Consider the following 18353-nt stretch of genomic DNA (forward strand, 5'->3'; position numbering starts at 1 on the left):
ACTGCATGGGATGAACCTCTTCTGCGTTTCTGGTTTAAATTAAGCAGGATGGGTTACTCCCATGTTGTAACAAGGCAGAAAAAAAAATTGCTTCCATTGCTGAAAGGGTCAAGAAACAGAGCACACTGATTAAAGCAATTGGCAAAAGAACTGATGGAGACATGAAGAAAAATGCATTTACAATATGATTAGTTGGGATCTGAAATGAACTGCCTGTAAGGACAAAGGAAGCATTTTTAAATGTGGCTTTTTGAAAGAAAATTGTATAAGCAACTAAAAGGGAAATATTAGAGGGTAGTTGCAAAAGGGTAGGGAATGAAAATCAGCTTGAAAGCACCTTTTACGTAATGAAATGTCCCAGACAGCAAAAGCTGACCCTAAGCCACGCAAGGCAATACCAGGTCACCAATAGTTTGTCATGGTATAAAAGGTTGTCTTAAAGAGGGAAAAGAGGTGGAGAGGCAGGGACATTTAGGAAGGCAATTTGAGATCATAGAGGTTGTCGGCTGGAGGCATGACCTTCACCAATGATGGGTCAACTAAACTTTTGAGATGCTCAAAATGTCTGATGTCGAGAGTGTGAATGTCTCAAGGGGTGGTACAGCTGGTCAAGATGACAAAAGTACTGCAAGGATATGCCATTGACTGGTTTGCATGAGATGAGAATTTTAAAATTGTCTTACCCAGGGCCTAAACTAGGTCTGTGAAAACAAGGATGATGGGTGATTAATGCAAATATGGATACAGATAGAAATTTGGATTATTTCAAGTTGATAAGGGGTAGAATGTGGTAGATCAGGCAGGGGTGCATTGGAATTGTCAAATTTTGATGTGGTAAAGGCAGCTGAGCTGAGCTGAGGTGGAACTAGGCAATGGCATGGAAGTGAAATAACTGGCATTGGCTTTAGGCTGATGAGTCATTAAAATGCAGAGTTTACAGATGGTGTATCACAAATACAATATCTTAAGGTTACTTGATTGTATTGTAACCTTGAAACCCATTATCAGGTAAAGACAATTCTATAAGCAGTGTAATTCGGTGACCATAACACCATCGCAAGATTCAGATGATGAAATTTATGTGCCAAGTTTATTGTACATTCTGAGCATCACCAGTCAATTAGAAATACAAGAGGGAAATTCTGACCAATTCTGAATGGATTCAGCAAGAAAACCTCATCATGGGTCTCTAAACTAAGATCATAATTTCTGGCCTCAAATTATGAAACAGGTACACAATTAGGCCAGCAGTGTAAGTTTAATTCCTGATGTTACCATGAAGGACTGTCCTGCTCTATGTCTCCCCATACCTGAGGTGATTCTCAGGTTAAACCATCACCAATCATTTCTCATCAATGAGAGAGAAGCCCTATGGTCTAATTGGACTATGGTGACTTTACCTTTACCTATAACATACAATAAAAGTAATATATAATTTAAGTATAATATAATTTAAATAACCCAATATAAAAATAAAAAATGCTACAAATACTCAGCAGGTCTGGCAGCATCTATGAAGAGGGTTATGGAATTAATGTTTCAGACCCATTCCTTCCATAGGAATATTTTGCCTTTGTTTTATTTATTTTAAAAATATTATAACCAATGAATTTCAAATGGCAAACAGCAACACGGAGCTAACATATCTAAGTTATATTGTTGGTCACATCTCATACTCTGGTCAATGAAAATCAATTGCACTATTAGCTTTCTACTAGCACTTTGGAGCAATGTCAACCACATTTCAAAAATCTTGAAGCATTTAAAAATCTGCCTTGTCTGTTCAATGCTGTCATGAGTTCTTCCAATGTCACACTGAGCCTGGGTTGTTCTGCACTCAGTCTCCACTGTGCCCCCATTGAGCTACTCCAGTACTATTCTGAGGTTATGTCATACTATATCGATTTCACATGGTGTCATACAAAACCTTCATGGTCCCATATTGCAGTTTCATGGGATCATACTGAGACTGCATAATATCATACTGAGTCTGTGTGTGGAGCCAGATTGAATGTACCCAGTGATGTTCTTTTTTTGATCCTTGGCTACGATGATCAAATGCCTGCTCCAAATGATATTATTAAACCATAATACACCTACTGACCCTGTTAGAGTCTCTAAATGCATAGTGTCCTATATGCAAGACAATATTAAATATCATATGCTTCATTGGACTGTGCAAACTGCATTTTTATCATTTCAAGAAAAATCTCAAATATAAATTTACAGCAGCAAATTCAAAAATGAATTTTATTAAACTGTATTGTGACAAATTTAATACTATGGTAAAAATTGATGTGAAAATCTGGCTGATGTTTTAATTATAACTTATAGTTTTAGAAATAAATATAAAATGTAGGATAAATAGAAGTTCTTGATAATAATGCTAATCTAAAAATAATTCAAACAGTTTTGGAGATTGTTCATCTTGCCAGGTCATGGGCAGAGTTGGGAAAGCAATAAACAACATATGGAGTCTTCTTTCTCAATTTTTAGAGTCCATTATTACAATAAAAAGGTTCAATTATGAATGTCCATTTTGGGAAAGGAAGTTGAATGCAGCTTTGTAAACATGAAGCTTCTTTATGGACACCTGAAGTCTGGAAAAGGGGTGATAAGATTATTAGTAATAAAAATTATTAGTATGAGTTACAGAATCAAAGCATAGCATGGGAGATAGAATACTTTACTTGGATTTTGCTTACAAACATCCCAAATTATGCCATCTTGTCACAGAGATGGACTGTGGCTGTGGAGGTATCTTTTGTTTAACGTATCTGTGTGCAATTGCTAACAGAAGCAAGCAGTTCAGTTTAGGGGACAGGCAGAGATGTTGGAGCTTTGCTTTGGTATTGGATGTATCTCACCAGATTGAGAGAGCCGACACAATCTTTCTTTCTGGCCTGCCCTCAAAGCAAACAAAATGCTAACTTCATTGCTTAGCATGTGGATGGTGGGGCTGTATGTCAGTTTTTATTGTAGTGAGGGATACAATTTACAGTGGTCCCCACAGAGCCTTGTGGCCACAAGGTCAGAAGAACTCGACTTGGAAAGATGTGGCAAGCCAATTAGAAATTAACCAGCATCCCAAACCAGGAACATAGCCCCACAGAGGTGAAATCTGTAAAGAAAAGGCAGAGAGTGGTATAGTCACACGGCAAATGGAATTCCAGAGAATTGTGGCACGTCTTTGGATTATCCTGGATAAGTGAATGAATTTTTAAGGATCTGTAAAATTGGGAACTACTGAGAGGAAGAGAAAGGTAGTTTACTGTATAAGTCTTAAATTCATGGCACTTGCCTTCTCTCGTCTTTATAGGCAATAAAGTTATTTTTGCTTAAAAGCATGAAATTTTGTTCATTAATTGCTTGGTGCTCAGATTTCTTCATTAAACGTCGTGGGGTTTCTAACAAGATGGTAACACAATCGCATAAAATGTCAGACAATGAAAATGAAATCAAATAGATCAATGCACTGGAGCTAACTTTTAACACATTTCACCAAATGGGATATTTCCTTGCACTTTCTAACGAGGGACACCAAAAGAGTTTTTTCCTTGACTGGTTTCCCTCTCTCATCCGAGTGATGGAAAATGGCAACGAGAGAAATGGTTGCATCTAATTTCAACCAGTGAAGAATCTTTAACTCTCTGACGTTCTGTCGGGTTTGCAGGCCCCATGGTCAGAAATCTCTGCTGTAAGCCAGACCTGGGGTTTGATCTGAAACGAGACAGGGTTCTAACTCCACTCTGGCTCCACATCAGATTCAGTACAACTCTCGTGTCAAATCTGTGAGATTATCTAACGGCCTGAGAGTGTCGAAGGGAGATAGAGTTCATTGAAATGCTGGAATGATTGGGTGGGAGCTGCTGGGCATGGTTTGCCAAAGCGGTGGGCGGGGAGCTCGCTGTGTATATATATAAATGGAACCATGGGGGGTCTCAGACTGCAGCGTGCAGTGATGAGCAATACAGACAGCTCAGCTATCTAGCAACATGAGGCAATCCTCTGCAAATGACCGGGAAAAGAAACAATGCTTGGCAATGAAATTTCGACCATTGGAAAATTTACAGGAACTGTGTCAGAGATTTTTTTTTGACAGAGTTGAGCGCTTTTTTTAAATAGTAAAACAAAACCCAGCATATTGCTTGGAATAAAACACGTGCATCAGACGAACAGTGAAACGCAAGGAGCTTTTCAGTAGATCGTCAGCAAGCTGAACCGAGCGAGCATCTTGTGGTAGCACTGGCCCTCTGGCTAGCTTACTGTGAAAGCGGGTACACCATGCCAACCAGCAACTGCTTCTATTGACAGCGTTGAGTCCAAACTCAGATTGCCAGGTCCGAATGTGAGAATATCCCAGGTAGGTCTGACTGGGATCAGACAGCTGTGTAGGGGTCGGGGTGGGGGGTTTGGTGAAGAGGGAACAAGTATCATCAACAAGAAATGATTTTCCTTCCCAGTAAACGAAAAACGCGGTACAAATAATGAACACGAAAGGAATTGGGTTTTGATTCCAAACCTTCTCGCTAGCCAGTAAATATCCGCGAGATGAGCATAAAGTATTTCCATTTTTAATGTGCAAAGCCTTGCTAACTCCTGAAATCCAACTTCCCAGAGGAAACTAAACATCCTTTCAACCCCCCCCCCCCCCCCCCCGCAATTTCTACCACTTAGATTATTCTGTTTTATGGTTTAAATGTCAACCTAAGATTGATCACTCAATAACAAAACATCGATCGCAAGGATTTCAGTACCCGCTGTATTTTTGGCTGTTTTTTTTTCCAAATAAAATGTTATTTAACTTGGGATCTGTCACGTTGGGATCTAATCCTAAAGCCGACCCTCCGCTGTAGCCCATGTCCCGGGCGACGCTGCTCAGTGGAGCCGCAGCAATGCGTCTCTCTCTCTCTCTCTCTCTGTGGGTTCATGGTGGCTGGGCAAGGGAATAGAAATGGGCGAAAACAGTGTGATCCCTTTTTCCCTGTGACATAAGGCCTGCGGGAAGCGGGAGACCGGGAAACGCAAGGTCTCTCAGGAAGTCATGCTGTTAAGATTGATGCAGATGGTAGGAAAAATCATCAGTGTTTAATCTGTGACTTTACCACTGAATGTTAGTCACCCTAGCACTGGGAGAAGAAGGGCTTATGCCCGAAACGTCGATTCTCCTGTTCCCTGGATGCTGCCTGACCTGCTGCGCTTTTCCAGCAACACATTTCCAGCTCTAGCACTGGGAACCAGGGAAACTTCCAGCTTGTTGCTTTCGGTGCCCATCTCAAACACTTCATGTGCCCAGAGCGTCTGATGGAGGTGGAGTTCGTCTGAGATGTGGGGAGAGGGATCACAGCATCTCTGGTCTCCACAGCTCGCCGTCGACTCTCAAGTCAATTTTGGATCTTGCCAATTCCTCCTCTCTCTCTGTCCGCGCTGAGGGCGGGGAAAGCTCTTTAAAACAAAACGCCGAGAGGAGTGATGTGGAACTTGCTGAGGCTTTGGAGCCCGGGTGGCTCTGTCCGTGGTGCTGAAATGAAAGTTATGGTGCTGGGGCAAGGGCCGTGTGTCCCCGGGTCCCTGTCCTGCTGATTCTCTGTCCATGGTGCTGAAATGAAAGCTGTGGTTGCTATTGCAGGGAACGGGGTCTGCCTCTCAGTTGCTCTAATTTTCGCTCGTTCTCTCTCCTTCTCTTTCAGACGGTCCACATTTCCAAACAAAGGTGGGAGGAGCGGCTTTCATTCAGGAATGGGCTGCACAAGACCTTCGAGGGGGGCAGTGCCTCACACTCCAAGCCAATGTGCCATCCTCCTTATTCCAGTCTGCTCTTGACTCTGACAATATGAAACCTCGTTAACAACTGGGTGTGAAAAAAAAACACAATCGCGCTCGGCACTTGCTGTAGAAGATCGAGTCGCTGACTGGCAACTGGAAAGGGGGGGGGGGGGTGCAGTGCGGACAGAGAGAGAGGAGGAATTGGCAAGATCCAAAATTGACTTGAGAGTCGACGGCGAGCTGTGGAGACCAGAGATGCTGTGCCTCAGAGAGTGAACAGAAATGCTGCGGCGGTCTGATGTGGCTCTGCACCAATGTTGGAAACTTCAACAGACGAGGAGAAGAGAAAATCCCGCACATTTCCAGCTCGTTTTGTTTTATTGTTGTAGGAGAACAAGAAGAAATGTTGGAGAAAGGAATTGCCCCACCTGTCAGAGAGCTGTTGAATTTGGGGTAAAGTGCTGGCTCTCATTTCCAGGGCAGTACTGGAGGGGGGTATCAGGGGTCTATCACCCAGCTGGTGGCTGCTGCTGCCAGGTTGGTAGTGGGGGCAAAGGGCTGGGATTTACTGGTTGAAGTTTGCCCCCTAACCACCCCCCAGCAACCCCCACGCCGTCGCAGCCAGCAGCTGAAAGTTAGGTTGATGAGTGCTGGGGCGTTGAGTGCCTCTGGCACAGGGAACCTGCTGCCACTTGGCTGATGATGGGCAGTGCCCGGGGCTGCGCTCTACTGCACCTCAACGAAGACAACGTGCGCTTCGCGCTGCTCGCCGCCCTCATCGTGGCTTACCTGGTGTGCGGGGCCGCCGTCTTCTCGGCCATCGAGCGGCCCACCGAACTGCAGGCTCGGGCCAAGTGGAACCGGACCCTCCGCCACTTCGCCGACAAGTTCGACATTGCCGCCGGGGAGCTGAGCGCCTTCCTGCGGGAGTACGAGGCGGCGATCGCCGCTGGGATCCACGCTGACACCCTGAGACCCAGGTGGGACTTCACCGGGGCCTTCTACTTCGTAGGGACGGTGGTGTCCACCATCGGTAAGTGACCGCTTCAACCTGCCCAGAGAGTGAGAGAGAGTGAGAGTGAGGGCTCGGGGGTTGAGTCCGCACCGTCTGACTGTCTGAACTGCCTGTAACTGGAAGCAATGGGCGAGGTTAAACAGTGGGGCTTGCCACTGGACCCTTACTAGAGTCAGCCTCTTGCTGCCCACTCAGTCCAAATGGGAATTTCTAAGACCCAGTTGCTCAGACTTACATACTAACTTGCCAAAGAGGATCAGGAGTAGACCACTCGGCCCCTCTAGCCTATTCCACCTTTCAATAAGATCATAACTGATCTCTACTCCACATTGCCTGCTGACCGCCAGTAACATTTCATCCCTTTGCTTATCAGAAAATTGTCTACTCTCCTTTAAATGTGTTGCACGAATGTAGTCAATTCCATGACCATACGTGGGAAGAAAAATCTCCTTGTTTCTGTCTTAAACAACTAACCTCTGATTTTGAAGTGTGTCCACCTCCCCCCCCCCCCCCTTCCACAAGAGCAAACTTCATTTCCTCAACTACCCTGTCAATCTCTCTCTGAAACGTCTATGCTTGTCAAGTCACATCTTACCCTTGTAAACTCCAGCAGATACAAGCCCAGTCTGTCCAATCTTTCCCTATAAGACAGCCCACCCTCCCCAGAGCGTAGTTTAATGATCCTTCTCTGACCTGCTTCCAATGTATTTACATTCATGCTTAAAAATGGGATCAGTCTTGTATACAGTACTCCAGAAGTGGCCTCACTTTCCCTCTCCCTATTTTTGTTTTGCATTCAATTGCCACACCATAAATAATTCTGTTTGTTAACTTCTCAGACTACTGGCAGCACCTTTTGCAATTCAAACACTAGGACACCCAGAGCATTCTGCATCCCAGAGCTCTGCAAATCTCTCACCATTTTGATGATAGGCTTCATTTTTATTCTTCCTGCCAAAACTGACAATTTTACATTGTCCAACATTGTACTCCATTAGCCAGACCTTTGCTCACTTACTTAACCCAGCTATAACCCTTTGGAGCCTCTTATGTCCTCTTCACAACTTAGTCCCCTAGTTATCCTTGTATCATCAGCAAATTTAACAACTATAACTTCCATCCCTTCATCCAAGACATTTATATATTTTGCAAAAGGTTAAAGTCCCACTGCTGATCCCTGTAGCACACCACTCATAGCAACGTGCCAGCGAGAAAGGGACTCGTTTGCGCCCAATCTATGCTTCCTATTAGCTAGCCAATGTTTTATCAATGTGAATATGATACCCTCTGCACCATTAACTTTTATTTTTTGCAATAACCTGAGCTTATGTGTATGAGCATTTGTGGCATTCAAATGCTTAAATGAGGTTATTATATAAATAGTGTCTGCTTGGTTGTGCAAATGTGAGCTCAATATGTGCCTGTGGAGTGTATATTTGTGCATATAAGTTGATTTGAATCCAATTACTCGTGTTTTTGGCAATGTACATTTGAGTGTGAATGAGTCTAAGTGTGGAAAAGAATGCATATGTATTTGTGAGTATGTATATGGTTATGGCAAATTCTCACTGAATGCTGAGTTATAGAGTCATGGTCATAGAGCACAAAATAGAGTCTTTGCTCCAACTTATCCATGATGACAAAGTTTCCCAAGCTAAACTAATCCTATCTGCCTGCATTTGACCCAAACCCCTTTAAAACTTTCCCATTCATGTAACAGTTCAAATGTCTTTTAAATGTTGTAACTGAACCTGCAACTAATACTTTCTCTAGCAGTTTATTCCACACACAAACCATCCTATGTGTGAAAATTTTGTCCCTCAGGTTCCTTTTAAATCTTTCTCTTCTCACCTTAAAATTATGCAATCTAGTTTTGAACTCTCTTAACCCTAGGGAAAAGACTTTTGCTGTTCACTTTACCTATGGTTCTCATTGTTTTATAAAACTCTACAAGGTCACTCTTCAACCTCCTATGCTCCAATGAAAAAAGTCCCAGCCTATTTTTCTGCATCCTCTCCAGTTTAATAATATCCTTGCAAAAGCAGGATTACCAGAACTGTACAAATACTCTAAAAGTGGCCTTACCAGTGCCCTGTACATTCACAACATGACATTCCAACTTGTATACTCAATGGTATGAGCAATGAAGGCAAGTGTGTCATACATTTAAAGTTTTTGATCCACCTTAAATCAGGGGCAGACAAACTGAGGAACACTGTACCTAGTTAATTAGTGGCTATTTTTTTTTAGATTAGATTCCCTACAGTGTGGAAACAGGCCCTTCCGCCCAACAAGTCCACACCGACCCTCCGAAGAGTAACCCACCCAGACCCATTTCCCTCTGACTAATGCACCGAACACTACGGGCAATTTAGCATGGCCAATCCACCTGACCTGCACATCTTTGGACTGTGGAAGGAAACCGGAGCACCCGGAGGAAACCCACGCAGACACAGGGAGAATGTGCAAACTCCACACAGACAGTCTGCCCGAGACTGCAAACGAACCTGGGATTCTGGTGCTGTGAGGCAGCTGTGCTAACCACTGAGCACCGTGCCACCCCAATCTACTTATGTTAGATGCTAGAGTCAGTTGTTCGTCTGGTTTGAGTTGATCTATGAAATGCATAATTAAATCTATGACTAGTTATCAGGCAGGGTTTTTTTGGGGTTTGGAAATTAAGTATTGTGTTTGCCTTTGGATCAAGGAAATCGTGCTGCTATTTGTTCTGTACAAGTGTTAGCATAGCAAAAAGCATATGAAACAGAACAACTTCACTGCAAAAGTCACACCAGAAATTGCAAGTGTAAGGTTGCCATCTGATAACACAATGGTAATTGACAACAATGCTTGTAGATGTGTGAAAAAGCAAGGATGTGAAGATGTGAGAAAGTGTGAGTTTGTTGAAAGTGACTGCCTGTAAGATAGTGTGAGTAGGATTTTCCATTCATATTTGAACATTTTCCTGCTGCCACTGACATAGAATGTATTGGAATGTTCTTCAGTAAACAAACTATAGCAGTTGCAAATTACAGAAATATATCATATGCTGTTAATTGTACTGCAGCAAACCAGACTTAGCATTAACTAGCATTGAAACATTTCTCTCATGAAGGTTTTTATTATTCATTTGTGGGATATGGACATTGCTGACCGGGCCAACATTTATTATCTACCCCTACTTGCCCTTGAGAAAGTGGTGGTGAGCTGCCTTCTTGATCCACTGCAGTCTACCTGCTGTGGATTTTGACCCACAGTGCCATTAGGGAGGGAATTCCAACATTTTGACCCAGTGACAGTGAAGGAATTGAGATATATTTCCAAGTCAGCATGGTGAGTAGTTTGAAGGGGAATTTGAAGGTGGTGGTGTTCCCATATCTCTGCTGCCTTTGTTTTTCTAGCTAGAAGTGGTCATGGATTTAGAAGGTGCTATCTGAGGATCTTTGGTGAATTTCTACAGTGCATTTTGTAGAACGTCGGTGGTGGAGGGGGTGGATGATCTGGACATGGTCCCAATAAACGGGCTACTTTGTCCTGGATGGTGTCAACCTTCTTGAGTGCTGTTGGGGCTGCACTCACCCAGGCGAATGGGGAGTATTCCACCACACTCCTGACTTGCACCTCATAGACAGGCTTTGGGGAGTTAAGAGGTGTATTACTTGTCATAGTATTCCGAGTTTCTGACCTGCTCTTGTAGCCATTGTGTTTATGTGGTGAGTTCAGTTGAGTTTCTAGTCAGTGATAATGTTGATTCTGGGGAAATTTAATGATGGCAACACCATTGAATGTCAAGGGCCAGTGATTATATTGTCGCTTATTGGTGATGGTCATTGCCTGGCATTTATGTGATGCAAATGTTACTTGCCACTTGTCAACCCCAGCCTGGGCATTGTCCAGATCTTGTTGAATTTGGACATAGACAGCTTCAGTACCTGAGGAGTTGCAAATGGTGCTAAACATTGTGCAATCATTGGCCAATATCCCCACTTCTGACCTTATAATGGAAGGAAGGTAATTGATGATGGTTGGGCCTAGGACTCTACCCTGCAGAGATGTCCTGGAGTGAGATGCCTGACCTCCAACAACCATGACCATCTTCCTGTGTGTCAGGTATGACTTTAACCACTGGAGAGATTTCCCCCTCATGCCGATTGATTCCAGTTTTACTCAGGCTCCTTGATGTCACACTCGGTCGAATGCAGCCTTGACATCAAAGGCTGTCATTCTTACCTCCCCTCTGGACTTCAGCTCTTTTGTTCATGGCTTTAATGAGGTCAGGAGCTAAGTGGCTTGGCAGAACATAAACTGGATGTCAGTGAGCAGGTACTGCTTGATAGCACTGTCGATGACACCTTCCATAACGTTACTGATGATTGAGAGTATACTGATGGGGCAGTAATTGGTCGGATTGGATTTATCCTGCTTTTTATGTACAGGACATAGTTGGACAATTTTCCACATTATTGGAAAATGCCAGTGTTTTAACCATACAAGAATAGTTTGGCCAGGGGAGCGGCAAGTTCTGGAGCACAAATATTAGAATTAGAGTCCCTACAGTGTGGAAACAGGCACTTACCTTCTGAAGAGTAACCCACCCAGATCCCTTCCCTACATTTACCCCTGACTAATGCACTCCTTGAACACTATGGGCAATTTAGCATGGCCAATTCACCTATCCTGCACATCCTTGGATTGTGGGAGGAAACGCATTCAGACAAGGGGTGAATTTGCAAACTCCAGACAGTTGCCCAAGGCTGGAATTGAACCCAGGTCCTTGGCGCTGTGAGGCAGCAGTGCTAATCACTGAGCCACCGTACTGCCCAGTCTTCAGTATTATTGCCGGATTGCTTTAAAATCACTTTCAAGAGTTTGTAACAATATGCAAAATTGAAATATTCTTAGAGAATAAGAAATACTCATGAATGTGACCTGCAGACCCTTAATCTGGAAGCAATATCAACAGGAAAGAAGTTAAGATAGAAGCTATGTGGTCAAAAGAAAAGGACAATTGCAAATAAGAGAAGAGTTGAAGATGACAGGAGAACAGAAAAGGCACAGTTATAAGGAACCTGTAACACAGTCAAGAAGGATAAACAGCTGAAGACAGAGTTAAAGCAAGGATTGTGAACTGGACAATTGTACGGTTATGCTTTAGCTTCACTGGATCCAATCAGATCATTTAACAAGGTTTATTAAAAGTCAAAGGAGTTGCTGGGAAATCTGTGCTATCAAGATTTAATGATCCTAACTAATGAAGTTCTGGAGGATTGTTCTGTTTGTGTGATGAATAGCTCTAGGGACCTTTGGTGGAATACACTGCCAATGAAAACATCTCAAGGACTGAATCAATGGCTGATTTGATCATGGCTGATACGTTTCTCAACGCTATTCTCCTGCCTTCTCACTGTAACCTTTGATTCCCTTACTAAGCAATAAACTCTTTATCTCTGACTTAAATACCCTCAATGACTCAAACTTTATAGCCTTCTGCACTACCATTTAGCTGAAAAAATCCTTCCCCTCTAAGTTCTAAAGGGTTGTCCCTTCACTTCTTTTTAAAATTATTAAGTATAGTTTCATACAGGAAAGGGGATCAACCATTTAACTGTCTCCCTTTCAGGTCTGGACATTTGTGTTTGTCTCCTGGAGAGGTGATGAACGTTGTATTATTATTGGATGCTGTTAAGTATCACCTCTAACATTCTACAGTGAGCAATGGATAATTAATGGACAAGTAATGTGCAAATCTAGAAAGATGCTATACTTATTGAAAATCAGGGTGAGCTGTTGTTTCTGTGGGGTAATTTACAGTGCGCTATAAATTGCCTGATCTTTCCAGGCAATTTGTGGATTAATAATGGCATTCATTGTGACTCATTCTTATTTATCTGGTAAGATTTGAACCAATATATATGGACATAAGAAAAATTAAGCACAGCTGTAGAGAAGAGATTGAGGGTTATGACGAGAAATCAAAATTGGATGGACCAAAAATAACAGATTTACAATGCTAAGCATAATTTATTAGCGTGGTTGTCTTTAAAAGTGATTCAGCAAGTGGAACTATCTTTAGAATACATGCTTTAAAGACTGAAGACATTGATCCAGGTTTTTGTTTATATGTGGTTGTCTCGTTCACCAAAATCTGGTTTTTGCTGACTGGGTTTTCAATGCTGACTTATAGGAGACAACTTTCATCACATATTTCCAGTCCCATTTCAGAATGCAAATAATTTATGTAGCATTGTTTTCCACTTTTTAAATATTTATTTGCTAGATGCACAAAAATACATTTGTTTCATTCAAAACATGAAGTTTCATGAGATATTATTCTTATTATTTGGACACTCAGATTCTAAAGTGTATAGAACTATATATAGCATTATTTTTGATTTATTTTTCTATACTGTGGTAAAAATGGAGAAAGCATAGATTTGGTTCGATGAATTCTGAAAGTGCCAATGACTTGTCTGGGGGTTGTTACCTGCATTTAAATGAGGCCTATTGAGAACAAAATACTTTGAGGCTGATAGGTCAGTGATTTAGAAAACAAAGATACAGGAGGAGAAAAAAGGACTATTGCCTAGCAACAAGGTGCGCTACGATACAGGGAGATAGAGACAAATTCTTTTATTAAGGGTGAATTTGCCAGAAGGACAGTGAGTGGGTTGGGTTTTTTTCCCAGGTAATTCAGAGAGAAAGGCCGGTACCAGCAGCAGTGCAATTTAGCAGTCTCTAGAAAAGTCAGGGTAGAAGGAAACAAGTCCGAAGTGATGTAATGCCTGTGAGAGAAACGTGCCAGCAACAGAAGACTATAGAAGAGGAGTAGCCAGGTGTACTGGGTAACAGTTCACTTGTAGTCTAGATCTTCATCAAATTACATGGTGTTAATTAACTACTTTAGAAAGGAATTAGATGGTTATCTGATTAAAAACTAGTTTCAAGAATGCAGGGAAAAATATAGATGGAGACACCAGAAATAATAGCCTTCATTTACATGACAACTTCTACATAGAAAAATCTGTCAAGGAATCTCACAAAGGGGTGATTAAAAAAACTGACACTGAGCCATAGGAAAAACAGATTTGGACAGATAATCAAATACACCCTTGAATGCATTTGTTCTTGTTTTCTTGAGACAAAGGGCCATAAGAAATGGAGCAGGACCAGGCCATTTGGCCCCTTGCGCCTGCTCCGCCATTCAATAGGATCATGATTTATCTGACATTCCTCATGTCCAATGTCCTGCATTTCTTCCTGTAACCCAACGGATCAAGAGTCTATCTATCTCAGCTTTATGTATACATGAGGACTCTGCCCAAGCACTTCTCTGTGGCAAGGAGTTCCAAAGACTCTCAAACCTCTCCGAGAAGAAATTCCTCCTTATTTCAGACTTAAATTGCTGCCCCTTTATTCTGAGACTATGCCCTCAGGTCGTAGACTCTTCCCATGAGGGGTAACATCTTCTCAGCATTTGCCCTGTCAAGCCCCTTAAAAAGTCTTGGACATTTCAATGACATGTCCCCATGACATATATCCATCCAGTCATTCCTAGAAAAGGTCTTTGGAGTGGCTTACCTTTCTGCCTTGCAATGTAATTGCTGAGTTGCCTAAAATTCTATCCTTTACCCAATTCTACTGAAGACATAATCAGAAAAAGCAACATGGAGTTACAAATATACACTAATGACAGCCAGGTCTATTGTTCTGACACCTCACTGACTTCACCAATGCCCTTGTGTTGTCAAAGTAAATACCTGATGAACTATGGAAGAACTGAAGTCATTATCTTTGATTCCTGCAACTCCAACCATTGATTCCATTCTCCTTCCTGTCCACTGTTAAACTGAAGCAGACTGTTCAAATCTTGTCACACTATTTGACCCTGGACTGACATTACTGATATGTTTTGATTCAGGACAAGCATAAAGTTCAAAAAGAGGAAAGTGATGATGAAAGGTCACAGTTTGAAAGAGTTTCCTAGCAGACAGCTGCCAAAGGATGTGAGGATGTCCTGAAGCTTCTTGAGCAGTGAAATTACTTTACTGCACAACCTGTAATGCAGTTTCACTTCCTACATTCCCAATGAAAGAAGGAAAACATGCAAGCTGGCAGATATAAGAAATTAATTCAAGAAGGCTACTTGGCCAAAATCCCCATTTCCTCAGTCTCATCATTAGCTGCTGGTCAACATGCAAGTGCTGATTCTGTTGATGAAATACTATCAGAGTTTCCAAAACCCAGTGAATAAATTACACTGCCTTAATGACATTTGAATTTTATGTTTTTTTTATTCAAAGAATACTGGAGGTCACTTTATTGGGTTTCTGTATGCATATTTCTCACACAATCCGCATATTCATGTCTCTGGCACATTTCCCTATATATGCCAGATAACAGGGAGTTATTGTATTTCCTCCCTCTGTAATAACCCTGCTTCTGCCAATGTTTCTGTTTAACTGCTGCCAATCTGCCTTTTCAGTGCTTCAGTTAATACTTCATTCAAGTCTTTCAAATCACTCTTAGCTGACCTGTCATCTTCTACCTTCCCTCAACTTAAGCTCATGTAAAACTCTGCTGCCATGTCATAACTTAACAAGACCTATTCACCTATCATCACTTGACATGTTGATCTATGTTGGCTACCAATTGGTATTAACATTCTATCTTTTTGGCTTGGCTTTAGAAAATCTCTTCTCTTTATTTAATCCAATGCCAGTTATTGTCTGATGTCCATCTATAAAGTGTCTTCAAAATTTTCACTACAATACATTAAAGACATTACAAAAAGACAGGATGTTAGTGTGCATGCTGTAACAGGACGCAGTCACAAACAAATTTACTAATTAAACTTTTGCACTGACATTGAAATATTCATAAACAAAATCTGAGGGAAAAAGCATCATTTTTGTCCTGAAAGTTTTTGTGTGATTTTTGTTAATTTGTTGGGCAGCTACCTAATTCAAAGAACTTACATCTGTGACTCTTAGAAAGAATAGGAGCATAAATACATGAAGCTTTAATTAATTTGTCTGTAGGTTTGCAAATTCGATGGGACTTCAAGAAGCTAAGGTGACTATTGTAATCACTTGAATATGCTGTGTTTAAAATAAAGAATGTCATTATTAGAACCGAGCCAAAAATCACATCACACTGGGTTATAGTCCAACAGGTTTATTTGAAACTTTAAGCTTTTGGAGCACTCTCTCCTTCCTCAGGCAATTGTCCACCACACATCATTGTTAGAACCAATGGTCCAGAAATATAATAACATGAGGTAGGGGAACTGATAGATCAAAATGGATTAGACTAGTGAGGTTTCCTGCTCCATTCCCGTTCCTATAATTTTTTTATATGATTCCTTTCTGTTTCTTAGCCGCCAGCAAATTAGATCAGCTGGACTGAGTGCTTAACAATGCAAATTCTACCTGGTTGTTGGAACGAGTGTGGTTAATGAACTAAATGTTTCTTTTCATTTCATAAGAAAATATTAAGAAATTCAGAGAGGATAGAAGACCATCTGTTCCATTAAAATTTCTTTTGCTTGGCAGATTGCTCCAAGTATTTATCACAGTTTGAATCCAAAAAAACATTTTTAAGCTTATTCTAAACTTAATTCCAATGGCTGTCCTTTTGCTCTATACTTTTGTGTAATTTGATTTAATAAGAGCCGACAAAATAATGACCATCACGCGATTGGTGGAACTTTCAGACTGAGATGCATTATCACTGGTCCCTAGGACGGATTTACGTGAATTTAAACCTGTCTGTTAAAATTTGTATTTGTTACAAATTGACCATTGTTTCTTCATAGAATAAGGTTTTTATTTAAATTAAGTATTTACATTGCAAGAGTAGCAAGCATTAAGTCAGCATAAAGTTCAAGAAACAGGAGTAATAGATTTAATTCATACAAACAGCTACCAGGTCAGAAGTAGTACAAGTGACTCCTGAGGTTGAATCAAACATGACATTGAGAGAGTTCAAGCCAAAAGCCATCTGCTGTAATGGGGACTGAGCAGGGTATTGGAAATAGTGAAGTTCTCCCTAATGTGAAATTAGAGGGGATGGGGAGTGGTTAGTTAACCAGTCACACTCTGGGCTGGTGGTTTTTGTGCTTCTGAGAAAACCCAGAAATGATTAAGCTCCAGCTGAGAGATTTGGTCTGAAACACAACACACAATGGTATAATCAACCATTTCAGGATTTTCTCTTACAAATGATTGTCTGTATCAGAAGATAATGTGGTTTATCTTTGAAGAGTCTATATAGAGACTGTTAGTACCTTCAGTAAAAAATGCCTGAGACAGGTGACCTTAAAGGACATTTTGATCATATGAAAATGCAATAATAAAGACACAATCGGATCAAGATTTCCCAATTATTACTCCATGTTGCTCAGTTCTGTGAGGTGATTTGCATAAATTGTTTGCATAAATCTAATCACAATGTACATTATTGTAATAATTTGGAAAGAGTGCACCAAATGGAGCTAATGACATTGCAGCTTAAGATGTGTCCAAGCAGGATAGTTTCAGGTTCCAAATTCTAATCATACCCTACACATCACTGCGCATCACCAATTCTGCAGCCCATCTAATAACTACATCAAGGGTGGAATTTTCCCATTCCTGAACAATGTGAACTTTGGTTTGTGAGACAGTTAGTAAAATCATGTGAGATCACAGTGAGAAGCTTCTTGACAGCTAGAGCCTAATCCTACTTTCCAATCAAGTGCTGAACAGCAAAGCAAGATTCTCGCTGGTGAACAGTAAGAGACTTACTTGCCTGCATTAGCATACATTAACCTCTCGTTATTGGATCATCTCACCTCTTTTATATAAAATTTCCAATTCTCACATCTTCCAGATTGTGGGTGGCTAGAAGGTGATATGAAAGTACTTGTCGACTTCAGCTCGCTGCTGGCTTTTACGGCCCTCTATTTTGGATAGCAGTGGCCAATATCTCTATTCTGTGGGCAGCAAATTCCATCCATGGAATTGGCACCAGTTAGGCAACAGCCTCATCAAAACATCAAGACAAACTTACAATGTGGTTCTGCACTTTAATGCTGCACTTTGGGGCACACCAGCTTTGCAAACCGACTGCCAGGACATTTTGAACACAGAAACCTGTCTACCTCCCCCCCCCACTCCAACCTCTCACCCTCACAACGCGCAGCCCTCCAATCCCTCTGCTCCAATCCTGACCTCACCATCAAGCCAGCGGACAAAGGGGGCGCAGTGGTAGTCTGGCGCACTGACCTCTACATCGCTGAAGCCAAACACCAACTCGAGGACACCTCTTCCTACCGCCCCCTTGACCATGACCCCACCCCCAACACCAAACCATTATCTCCCAGACCATACAGAACCTCATCACCTCAGGAGATCCCCCACCCACAGCTTCCAACCTCATAGTCCGGGAACCCCGCACTGCCCGGTTCTACCTCCTTCCCAAGATCCACAAGCCTGACCACCCTGGCCGACCCATTGTCTCAGCATGCTCCTGCCCAACTGAACTCATTTCTACCTACCTCGACACTGTCCTATCCCACCTAGTCCAGGAACTC

The 18353-nt window shown here is 41.8% G+C and overlaps 1 protein-coding gene across 1 annotated transcript in view; it reads left to right on the top strand.

Moving 5' to 3' along the window:
• Positions 1-5932: 5932 nt before the first annotated feature.
• The window catches only part of LOC122553214 (potassium channel subfamily K member 12-like), a 52608-nt gene continuing 40187 nt past the window's right edge, over positions 5933-18353 (top strand). The window contains exon 1 of the mRNA XM_043696807.1: positions 5933-6799. Within this exon, the coding sequence (XP_043552742.1) occupies positions 6466-6799 (334 nt within the window). The 5' untranslated portion in view covers positions 5933-6465. The remainder of the gene's footprint in view (positions 6800-18353) is intronic.

The sequence above is a fragment of the Chiloscyllium plagiosum genome, chromosome 9, assembly GCF_004010195.1.
Source record: "Chiloscyllium plagiosum isolate BGI_BamShark_2017 chromosome 9, ASM401019v2, whole genome shotgun sequence".
NCBI classification, from domain to species: domain Eukaryota; kingdom Metazoa; phylum Chordata; class Chondrichthyes; order Orectolobiformes; family Hemiscylliidae; genus Chiloscyllium; species Chiloscyllium plagiosum.